The sequence below is a fragment of the Magnolia sinica genome, chromosome 5 (genome assembly GCF_029962835.1).
Source record: "Magnolia sinica isolate HGM2019 chromosome 5, MsV1, whole genome shotgun sequence".
In the NCBI taxonomy this organism is placed as follows: Eukaryota; Viridiplantae; Streptophyta; class Magnoliopsida; order Magnoliales; family Magnoliaceae; genus Magnolia; species Magnolia sinica.
The window spans coordinates 4,227,110-4,239,512 of NC_080577.1; the positions used below are offsets into that span (position 1 = coordinate 4,227,110).

The 12,403-nt window shown below is 39.1% G+C and overlaps 1 protein-coding gene across 1 annotated transcript; it reads right to left on the minus strand.

Annotated features, from left to right (window-relative positions):
- Positions 1-2,225: 2,225 nt before the first annotated feature.
- On the minus strand, positions 2,226-8,429 carry LOC131245180 (guanine nucleotide-binding protein-like NSN1). Its single transcript, XM_058244455.1, has 9 exons — positions 8,281-8,429; positions 7,932-8,173; positions 7,106-7,238; positions 6,815-6,988; positions 6,192-6,409; positions 5,612-5,876; positions 3,356-3,535; positions 3,052-3,263; positions 2,226-2,792 (listed from the first exon to the last, which is right to left on the minus strand). The coding sequence occupies exons 1-9, from the start codon at positions 8,297-8,299 to the stop codon at positions 2,445-2,447; spliced, it is 1,791 nt and encodes a 596-aa protein (XP_058100438.1). The 5' UTR covers positions 8,300-8,429; the 3' UTR covers positions 2,226-2,444.
- Positions 8,430-12,403: the final 3,974 nt, after the last annotated feature.

Here is a 12,403-nt window from a genome sequence, read left to right on the forward strand (position 1 = left end):
TGATACATTTAAAGCTGGTACCTATGGTTTGGACCGTTTATTTTGGATCAATCGCAGGTCACGTGTGCAATTTCAATAATTTCTAACCACCAGTGTATCGCACGAGGCTTTTTTGGGAAGCGGATTGCGTACTGGGTAACTCAGTACGCCAAGGATACTGAATAAAGTCTGTAGGCCCCACTGTGATATATTTATTTTATCCGCTCTGTCCATCCATTTTAGCAGATAATTTTAAGGCTTGAGTACAAAAATGAAGCATATTCAAAACTAAGGGGACCGCACCACAGGAAACAGTGTTAATTGAACCTCCGGCTACCGTTTAAAATTTCTTGACCGCTACAGAAGTTTTGGATCAACCTTATCTTATGAACAGGTTGGATGAAAAATAAACATCATTGTAGGCCCTACAAAGGTTTCAATGGTGGAAATCATTACTCCCATTGTTTCCTGCGTTGTGGTCCACTCGAGCTTTGGATATGCTTCACTTCTGGACTCAACCCCTGAAATGAGGTGAAAAAACGGATGAACAGCGTGGATACTGGGCCCAACAGAGTTGACTCGATACGATAAAAGCCTACAAACTCAGTATGCAATCCGATTTCGCTTGTTGGGGTAAGCGTATTGCATACCCAGTAACTCTGTGGGCCCACAGCGAAGTATGTGTCTTGTCCACACCGTCCATCCATTTTACCAACTCATCTTAGGGCATATGCCAAAAATTGAAGCATATGCAAAGTTCACGTAACAGGAAACAAACCGACAGCCAACCAATACAACCTTCCCCACTATTTGTGGGCCCCACCATGTTTGTTTGTTTTGTTTTGTTTTGTTTTGTTTTTATCTTCCATATATGCCGCTGGGATGAAAGGAAACACCAAAAAGCACGCATCTGAAAACCCGAGTGGAGCCTATTGTTATGGATCCAAATCCTCAGCCTATTTGCATACCACCGTCACACAATGGATGAGGCTTCAACTTTCTAACTAATCATGGACCCTTTTTAAAAAAAAAAAAAATTTATGAAGTTGAATAAGAAATGTTGCTCTATCTTGGTCATTTATTTCTAGATTTTGAAAATAAGGGTTGTCCTAGCAATCGGTGAGAAACAAACTAAAGGTGGGGACCACTGAAAAACTACCCCTGTCAAACTTAAAATATTTTGGGAAATGACGTTATTTGATGATACTCTGGCTGCACATGACACTTGATCCGCAGGCACTTAGAAATGTCACACATGTAACTCAAAATGAACCAACTGTATTGTGGAACCCCTGTTGCTAGATAACATTACAAAAATCAGATTGGTCAAACAATCCAACCCTCTTGATTCATGGAGATTTACCCATATCCGTCTCTTGGATATTCTTCACCTTTAACAGTCCGCCAATCATATTTGCTTCATGATAGATTTAAATTTAGAGGGTTTAGTTTTGAATATCTGACATGCCATAAATCCAAAAATTTTTTTAGTAATTCATGTACTAGATGATCTACAGGCACTTCAAAATTACTCTGGTGGAGTGATGGATGCTAAACAGGCGATACTGGCCCAGCAATGTGTCGGGCCCTGACCAAAGTTTTGAACTAGTCTGGCTCAGCCTTCATGCCGACCCTGTTCAAATTTTGTTTTGATAGCCCAGGCTCAGCCCATTGCTGGCCTTGGAAATTACATAGAAATTGCATGTGGGATATAAGTAATTAAATTAAACCATGCAAATTGTGGGTCTCAACTTAGATGCATCATAAACAAAAATTGCAATTAGTTGATTAGCTGACTCAGATTGTAGACTCTTACTGGACGATTAAAAACAATCCGAATAATATCCAATGGTCCTACTTCAACTAACAAGTGTCCGCGAATCAGAGATTAGGATCTGATTTGCATTGCTTGACCAATCTGGTTTTGGAACCATGACTTGGCGACAGTGGGTTCCACAATTTCGTTGGCTTAATTTGAGATAATTGCCGCACGTACAATTTCTGAGTGCCCACATATCAAGAATCATACGCTGCCTGAGTATCAAAATAACTCTTCATGGTCTCCAGCCCGGGAAAAAAAAAACAGCCCATCTCAGCCACTGGATTCAAAGATTATTAATGTGCATTGAGACTACTTAGATAACATATTCTGAATTGGTCGAATTGTTAACTCACCTGTGCTAACATTAGGATAGGATGTCCACGAACGTCCTTGGCAGCCCCTATTAAAATCAAGCCATGAGAGGGGTGACAACAAAATTCAACTAATATGATCATTTTCAAATAAAACTACAGGTGATAAGATCCATTTCCCAATATGGATAAGAGAATTCATATCCCGATGCTTGATTGCTGGAGAAACAAAAATCTTCTGGGTGGCTTTAAGATGGTAGTAGAAGAGGATGAAAACCTATTAAAGCATTTCATCTTACCCATTGAGAGGATCATCGCAGCCCTCAAAGTCCCTATGCATCTACCTCAATGCCAGACATCGGCGCCTCACCACCTATCTGACCATCCCCGTCATCATCATCGTTCTTGTCCTCATCACCATCTTCGTTGTCATCTTTATCGACTGCCTTTCTCACATAATCCACCTTGAAATCATAGTCAGCATCCATCATGGATGCTTTGCGAGCTTTCCTCCGTTTCTTCTCTGCTCTTCGAACCCGTGGATCAAGTATGCCCTCAGCCATGTAAAGCTTGTCGTTTTGTTTGCCAATGGTCTTGGATTTGATTCCTGTGGCATCCTTATCATCACAGGCCATGGGCTGTTCTTCTTCCTGGTTTGCTTCTTGGGGCTGCACATCATCCTGCATGGAACAAATTAGGTCACGAGGTACGAAAAACAGATATTTGATCCTTTTCAGAAGGATGAGAGAATTCAGGGAGTAAATGTCCAACTCAGTCTCAGTCTGTAACATAATGTTTTCTTATGGTGCTTTGGATGCACAGCCAAATTGAAATGTGAATTATTGGACTAATACTAGGTCAAATTAGGAAATATCGTCAACTGGTGAATCCTATATGCATTTGCTGCATCCCAATGACAGAAAGTCAAAGGAAACAAACCTCTACCATCTGCTCGTCCAAATGTAGCGGGGAACCTGGGAGAACCTCAACATGACGGAAATCTTCAACAGATGCAAGGCTGCCTATGAATGAAGACTCTTCCTTGTAAACCTCATCGACATTGAATTCCTTCCCAAGTTCTGACACAATCGCTGACTCCAAATTTTCTCCTTCATTTCTAACTGGAGGCAATGTATAGTACGGAATCTTACCTGACAAAACAACACTTGGAATTTACTTCATGGGTTTTGCAAACTCAAGTATCAGTAGCATCATCTTAATTAATAAATAAATAAATCAATACCCTCATTCCAATCACGCAGCACAATCCTTGCAGCAGCTTCTACATCCACAACACCGCCCTTTTTTAGCTTACCCCTAATGGTAGCCACCTTCTGCAGGAATTCATCAACTGAGCTGAAGCTCGGCAGCTTGTACAGTGACATCAGCTTTTCAGCGGGACACAGCTTGAGAATTTCTTTAACTACAATGTTCCAAATGCAAACCAAAAAAGATAGTAATGATGCTAATACCAGCTCAGAGGTCACAAATCATAATACTTTGCAGCTTGCATGACAATAAGGAGGATTTCCTAATAAATGCCAGAGATCACATTTGCCATTTATTTTTTATCATAAATAAATTATAGATTGATTTGAAATCAACCTAATAGTTCGAGGATTTTCATTAAAGATTCATACGAAATGTCTTTAGGGTATAAAAATTGGGGGGGGTTGGGGGTGGGGGTGCATTCCACATTTTCTGAGTTAGTGAGTTTTGTTAAGTACTTGTAAGAGAAGAAGTTTGATATCAATAAAGTTTTTCTCTTTCGACTCAAATAGTCTTGCGGGTATACTCTCATCCAATTCTTTTTTATTTGGTTATCAACAACTGGTTGATTTGATAACTCGATTGCACCATAGGCACACCAGACATATATCAAATGTGGATGGTTGGCAATCTGTTCCAATACATGTTTACCCATCTAGAGAGTTGACAAGCCCAATTTCAGGCCCAGGTCATCTACATGGCAGCGCCCAACTGATGCATGGCTCTAATGTTACATGCAAATGCCAGGTTGGCATGTATGGCTAGAATGTTCCACACATTCTGGGGAGCTTGAGGGGTTTCTTCACCTTTGTTCTAACTGTGACGATGCCTCGTCATCCTCCTTGTAATAGCTTTTACTCCATTTTCTAATAAAAATTTTGGTCACCACTAAAAAAAGAACAATTGTTCAATGGTATCAGTTCATTAATCTTGTGCTCCTCAAACAAACAAAAAAAAAGTCAACCCATTCAAGGGCCAATGCCTCCCTACAAATGACATCACGGTGCCATTTATAGGTCAAGTGTGTCAATTACACAATATCAAGTAATGTAATTTTTCTCACTTTCTTTTAGTGAATAATTTGATCCTTGTTTTAATAATCTTTCAATTCCATGCAAGCCCCATCCCAGTATCCCCAATTCTCCCTTCTTACTCGTAGCAATAATGCAGAACTTTGAATTCCAATAAGAAATTATTATTATCATTATTATTATTTTGAAAGATGATGATCTTATTAATCCCGATACGAAACATTATACATTAAGCACAACAGATGTATCTTTCTTTGAAGATTACAACAGATGTATCATTGCCAACAGCTCACAAGAGATATCTTTTTTTGAAGATTACAACAGATGTATCTTAAGAAATTATTATTATCATTATTATTATTTTGAAAGATGATGATCTTATTAATCCCGATACGAAACATTACACATTAAGCACAACAGATGAATCTTTCTTTGAAGATTAAAACAGATGTATCGTTGCCAACAGCTCACAAGAGATATCTTTTTTTGAAGATTACAACAGATGTATCATTGCCAACAGCTCATAACAGATATATCTTTTTTTGAAGATTACAACAGATGTATCATTGCCAACAGCTCACAATTGTGAGAGTAGGGTAACATGTTCCACTTTATTCAGATTCATTTTATCTTGAAGGATAACGACTTAATTCTAGGAAAAGATTACAACAGATGTATCATTGCCAACAGCTCACAATTGTGATTAGGGTAACATGTTCCACTTTAATTGGAATCGTTTTAGCTTCAAGGATAACAACTTAATTCTAGGAAAAGCTTTACCTTACCCTGAAAGCAAAAACCTATTTTGAAATTACTATCTTTAAGTCTTATTTTAACTTTTTGCATCTTCTAATGTTAGCTAATGGCGATTTGGATCACCCTAACCTTGAAATAAAGCAAGGAACTTAATCCTACTTTATCATGTTCTAATCAGTGTCCCCAGTAGCAGAAACATATTTCCACTACTTTATGTAAAAAAAAAAAATTAAAAAAATTAAAAAAATCATTTCAATGGTAATAGAAATGCCTTCTATCATGATTATGGCCTTTTTAAATCCAAACACAGCTTTATTGATAACGAATGGCTGAATGATTTCTTTTCTTTGCTTTGCTTTTATAAATAAGAGCACTTGATTAAATGAATGAGAGGAATTGAACAAATGAATTCATGACAAAAAAGATGGACACAGTTAAAATACCTGGACCAATGGGATCATCTAACTTCTCAATCCTTTTGCAATTGCGGAGAGCGATAGACACGTCACTTTCACTGGATCTAAGCATTACAACTCCAGGGCAGTCCAACAGTTTCACATTCTTATCCAGCTGAATTTCTTGCATAGTTCGTGTCAGTCCCGGAGTGGCACCGACATTGACGACATGAGATCGCTTCAAGCTATTGATCAGACTACTCTTACCAACATTAGGAAGGCCAACAACACCCACAGTAATCGACTTCTTAAGCTGCAAAACATGAGAAAAATCTATAGACTTAGGCTTGCAATAAAGGAAACACCCGATTTGTGTACACACCAGAACCTAAAAATACATTGTAGCCTACGGAAGTTGCCCGAAATTCAAATGCTTAGGTACCAAAAAGAACTTTAAAAATCCTATACTAAAGAAGTTTGAATTAATATATCATTTGCATAGCATTCTCTCGTTCAGTAATGCCATACGAACATCAGAACCCTGTGCCGGAGTCTCAAACAACACTTGAAATACCCGATTGTATCAGGAAGCAACTTGTATGATGTTAACAAGAGAACAGAGAAATACCTCATGGCTTCTAGAGTAGTTCTTTAGCAATTTTATAAGAGTTTCAGCTCCAAGGCAATCACTAGTTTGCAAAATGTTGCTTGGTTTTGCAGCCTTTTTGGCAGATTTCCACCCTAAATTTGACCTCTGTTCTTGGGTGCTGCACCTGAATGCAACTGCAGGCAATTCTTCTCTAAGATATTTGAGCCATTTCTCCACAGCCTCTCGGGGAACAAGATCTGATAAAAGGCCAGAACAGAGATTATCAAAGGGGACACTATCCGGGAAGAGTGGGAACACAACATAACTTCCAAAATTTTTGTCTATTTTTCTCCTCTCAATTATAACAGCAACATTTGGTGTTATTTCCATAAAAAAGATGAGTGCCGCAAAAGCGCAGTGACTACTTTTCACAAATGAATGTCTAAAGATCATATAGAACAAGAGACAATCCATTCTTCAGATTCATGAAGAGGGTGTTGTCCTCAAATGACAAGAGCTGTGGCACTATAGCCAAGACGGGGCTAAAATAAAATATGTGCTTACCACAACTTTCAAGGTAAAACCACTCATTTAACGTCAGAACCTTTTCTACCTTTCGCAATTAAAGAAAAAAGAAAAAAGAAAAACAAAGACAGCATTACCTATTTTATTGAGAACCAAAACTAGATGCTTGTCAGGACCTGACTTCAGCACCATCTTTTCCATATCAACACAACGGGTACCGAGGGGATCTCGTGCATCAATAACCTCTAAAATGACATCCGATGCTTCTATGACCTTTACCAACTCCTTGTAAAAAGTCCTTTCAGAATTATCTGTGGACAGAAGAATTTTGTTAAAAGAATATAGAAGAGAAGGGAAAGAAACCAAAAAAAGAAACAATTGATCTGCTACTACGAATGGTGACACGGCTAATGTGCAAATCAACTTACCGTGGCTTTTGCTAGTTCCTGAGGAACTTCCAACACTGCTTCTTTTTGCAAATTCATGTTCATTAATGGAAGGGGTATCAGCCAGTTTGGCTATATCATCATCCTCTAGCAACCCCAATTTTCTCTTTTGGGCCTGCAGCGACAGCAATTGTTGCTCATTTAGCAATCATAAGTAATAGGATCTTTGTTCTAACTAATAACGACAGTTTTTACGACTAATAATAACAAATGTTAACCATAAGGGCATAAAATGACGCGAATAATTCATATAATCCAAGAAAGTTAGGATTCCATCCACTTGAAACTTTGAAAATCGATTGTTTCGGACCAGTAGACCATGGGGAATATACGTGCTTCACAGAAAAATACTTGGACCTGAGTAAATTGGCAAGCATGTCCTTTGGCACCTTAATAAATGGGCATATTGTATTTCATGATTCATTCACCTGAAAAACTTGGACCATTCACCTTAAAAGATATGGAGAGAGTTGTTGTACTTGTATCTAACTTCCGGCGAAGGAAAAGCCATTTCCCTACAGAAGGCAATCTTAAGGCAAAATGCCAAAGAACAGCCTATGCATGGAGCTGACATGTCAAATTTGACAAGCCATCTAACTTGATATTTCTGAAACCATCAAATACTTGCTGCAGACAAAGGATTACAGCAGGACATACATAATACTCTTTACACACAAGTAAAAGAGAAAAATCAAAAGCCTGTCTCATTTCAACACACTAACAATACTCTAAGAAAAAAAGGGAAAAAATCAGTCATCAACTAAAATGAAAAAGGTAATAACTAGAAGAATAAGAAGAAGAAGCATACCCTTTCTTTCCTGGCAGACTTTTTCTGCTCCAGTTCCTCTATTGCACGGGCCCTCCGAGCTTCGAGAGACTTGAGCTCTTGTTCCTTGAAAGGCCAATCATTGGGAATACCCGGGTCCTTCTCAACTTTCTTCCTCTGCGTCCCAAGCTTCTTCGCCTCTTTTGCCTTCTTCTTATGGTGTTCTTTCACTTTCCTTATAATCTTATACTTCTTCTTCAAAGGGACTCTCTTACTCTTACTCTCTAAATTACAAAAGGAAAAATGAATAAATGAGCAGGATTTGAAATGTGTGTGTGTTGGCAACATAAAATAAATAATTAGAAGAGGGGCTTTTTCAAGGATTGCTTACTTTTACTCTTCTTCACCATTGTTGCTTCTTAGAGAACTACACCTAAGGACAAAAAAGATCCTGGTTAGTTTTCCTTTTTCCTTTTTTTTTTTTGGGTAATGGAATGAGTTGAGTGTTAGCAATAGGTGAAATGGTCAAATCAATGCTCGAATTCAAGATCTTACGATTGCAATAACACCTGTAATGGCGTTATGAATTCACTTTGCATCTGAAACTACTAAAAAAAGAAATAATCAGGGTGCTTCTGGTGATTCCATGGAATGGACGTTTCCCACCCAAATTTCCAGGACATGCACCACCGAAACAGCATTTTTCTCTAATCTGAATCTCAAAGAATTGCTGGATCCACCCAAATCAGGATTTGAGTGGATATCAACAAGTCCCCTTAAAAAATGCAAATCACTAAAACAGGTATTTCAAATTCAGTACTTACCAAAACAAAACAAAACAAAACAAAAAAAGAAAAAAAGAAAAAAAGAAAAAAGATAGCACGCATTTATAACATAAGAAAGCAAACCCCAATACCTGATTCAATTCCACTTATAGCTTTCTTTTGGTCGGGCATTTCTTACTAGTGGTACAACTTGGGCAGGTTAGGTCGACCCAATCTTGAAGGTCAATGCAAGCCCAACCAGACCTCAAGAGGACCCAGCCCACGACCTGCCTTAACCCAAATTCCAACCCGAGGTGCCCAACCCAAACCCATCCACATTCCTCTACACTCCACCAAACCAATTCAACCTAACCCAACCCAAATAAATTTGATTATTCTCAACCCAACCTAAATTTCCTCAACCCAAACCCAGCCCAATTTCAAATCAGGTAGGAGTTTTCCAACCCTAGCCAGACCTGAACTCGGGTTTGGTCAGTCAGGTTTGGGTTGACCCCAACCTAAATTGCAACCCCATTTACTCAATTTACATAGTTAGGGTTACGAATACAATTACAGCCTCATCTGCAACTATGAAAACATAATCCTGGAAATTTAAAGCCCCTGAATCATGAATTGAAATTTACACCAACCTTGATAGATACTGACACCCTTCGTTTATACTTTTAGTGATTAAACGGCACAATTATGTACTACCGGATCATCAAAAGGTAGAAAGAGAGGTTGTTCATGTCAATCATGGTGCACGTTAGCAGTTGCTCGCTTTATTTTATCTATGAATCGCATTGAACAGTTAGGGCCTGTTTGGATGCCTGTAACTTTTTTAAGTTGTAAGAAAGTTACATGTAACTTACTTACAGGTAATCCTGTTTGGACGTAAGTTGTAACTTACTTACAGGTAACTTTGTTATAGATAATAAGTTGGATATTCACACTAGATAGAGTTGAAATAGGGAATCGTTGAAAAATCAGATTGACACATTAAAAAAATGGGATAAAATTATTCCATTTTATTAAGCCCATGTAAATGAATAGTTTGGCCGATTCTTAGGCTAAACTAATCAATAGGTAAGGCATAAAAGTGGGCCCATGTTTTCAAAATGCTAGTAATGTGGGCAAAAAACTTGAGCTACATGTGTGTTTGACATCCTAGCTGACCATCAGATGGGTCCATTGTGTCCGATGACTAGCCCATAAAATTAGAATGGTCCACTTATCAGAAGGCCAACTTGTACACTGGACGTGGACCACTGAAACAATCCATCTGCCGAGCAAAATGGCCTATGTATGGGCCAATACATCTACACAAGGGCGCCCGCTTGATGCACGGCCTGGTTCTCCCATACATGACAGGTTGGCATGTATGGATGCATGTGTGGGATTAGCAAAGCTCAGAGTAACGATTTCATTAATGAAGGAGACTAGCCAAATACAACAAGTATAACCATAAACCAGCAGTGACTTGATTTGCAAATTTTCTAAATGATGCTATCACTATAAGTAAGCCATGAAGGCTATGTGACATGTTATGTGGGCCCACTATGATGTATTTGTTTCATCCACACCATCTATCCATTATTCCATATCATTTTAAGTCATCAGCCCAAAAATAAGGTAGATCAAAATTTCGGGTGGACCACATCACTGGAAACAATGTTGATTGAAAACCCACCATTAAAAACTTTTGGTGGGCCACCAATGTTTTCGATCAAACTGATATTTGTTTTGTTCCCTTCATCCAGGTCTTTATGACCTAATCAACAGCTTGGATGTGAAACAAACTTTACAGTAGGCCCTAGTAGTTTTTTAATGGTGGACTTTCAATCATTATTGTTTTCGGTGGTGTGGTCCACCTGAGATTTAGATATCCCTCGTTTTTGGAATCAAGCCCTAAAACGATCCAAAAGAATGGATGGACGGCATGGATAAAACAAATACAATATGGTGGGCCCCACAGATCATCAGCCATTATCCACGCCACCTCCCCAAGCTGTGTCCGTCAACGCAAAAGCAAAAAAAAAAAAGGAAAAGGAGAGAAAAGGGGTTCCCTACCTTGCGGAAGCTCGATGGGAGAGGGAGAAGTAGACTGAGAGAGGGGGAAGAGGACTTGAAAGAGGGAAGCTTCTTCAATGGATGTGCAATTCTTCCCAACAATTTTCATTTCAAAATTTTCAACCGTTACCTGTATCAAAGATACAAGTAACTTGAAAAATGACTCAAGCGCCTGTAAGATTTTCGCCTCTTTCTCCTGTAAGAAAGTCACAGGTTGAGAGAAAGTTACCTGTGACTTTCCTCCCCCAAACACCAACTGTAACAAAGTCACGTATAACTTTGTTACATTTTAGAAAACTTACAGGCATCCAAACAGGCCCTTAAAGAGGAGAGAGACGAACGAATCTCTCACAAAGATACTCAATTGCAGAAATACATGAGATTGTTCGAGAGAAATTACTAAAGGAAACGATAGATTTTTCTACCTTGTTTAGTTGCGGTAGAGATCGATACGTGAAGCAGCAGATGCGCAAGATAGTGATCGAGGAAAATCCCTAGATTTTGAAACTCAGCTGAGAGAGAGGGGGAGAGAGGCGGAGAGGGAGTGCGTTGGGGGGTTTAGGTTTTTGGAGGGAGCGGATTAGCTGTTATCCGGGAAACACCTGAGTGGGTGTTACCCTAGGACGCGGATTGGGCTCTGTGGGGCCACTGTGATGTAAGTCTTTTATCCACGCCGTTCATCGTTTTTTTCAGATCATTTTAAGTTATGAACAAAAACATGAGGTAGGTACAGTGCTTAAGTAGACCACAAAGTAGGGATTGAACTTTCACCATTAAAAACTTCTTAGGAGCTGGAGAAGTTTCGGATCAAGCTGATATTTGTGTTTTCACATCCAAGTCTACATGAACTTATGAACAGGTTGTATGGTAAAAAGAACGTAACGGAAGCCCTTAGAAAGGTTTCAACGGTGGGTGTCATTATCAATGCAGCTTCCTTAGGTGTGGCTCACTTGTTCCATGGAACTGCTTCTTTTTTAGCACAAGACCATGAAATGATATGAGAAAAGCGATGAACGTTGTGGATAAAACACTTACATCACGGCGGGCCCCACAGAGCCCTGCCTGGACCGATTTCCGTCCGGACGCGGTAGGACGCAATCCGCGTCCGTTACCCTAACTGTGTGGGGGCCACATTAATGTATTATTTGTATATCCACACTGTCCATCTGTTTTTAAATATCATTTTAAGAGTCAATATCATATATTAAGAATATTCAAATCTCAGATGTATCATACCACTAGAAACAGTGATAAATGACCATTAACAACTGTTTGTTGGCCAAAAATGTTTTGGGTCAATCCGATATTTTTATTTTCCCTTCATACGTATCTTTTTAACATTCTCAACAGGTTGGGTGGCAAATAAACATCACTAAAACCCTGCGATGGGCCCTTCGGAATTTTTAATGGTGAGGCATTCAAACACCACTGTTTCCTGTAATGTGGTCCAACTGACATCTGGATCTGCTTAAATTTCTCATATAAGTTAGTTAAATGGGCTGAGGAAACAGATGGGCGGAATGGATATATAGGTGGGCCCCACGGTAAGGGCGGGTAACACCTAATCAGCACCCTTTTTGGAAGGGTAGAGGCTTCATCTGGTCGGGGGAGCACCGAATTCGGTGAGGCCGTGACAGCGGGGTCCACTTTTATATATGTGTTGTATATATCCACGCCGTC

What these genes read in the sequence shown, in the direction of transcription:
- LOC131245180 (XM_058244455.1), bottom strand. An exon ending in AGATGATCCCATTGGTCCAG is followed by an intron (nt 3,536 to 5,611) that starts GTATTTTAACTG and finishes GGAACATTGTAG; the next exon opens with TTAAAGAAATTCTCAAGCTG. An exon ending in TGGACGAGCAGATGGTAGAG is followed by an intron (nt 2,793 to 3,051) that starts GTTTGTTTCCTT and finishes TGTTCCATGCAG; the next exon opens with GATGATGTGCAGCCCCAAGA.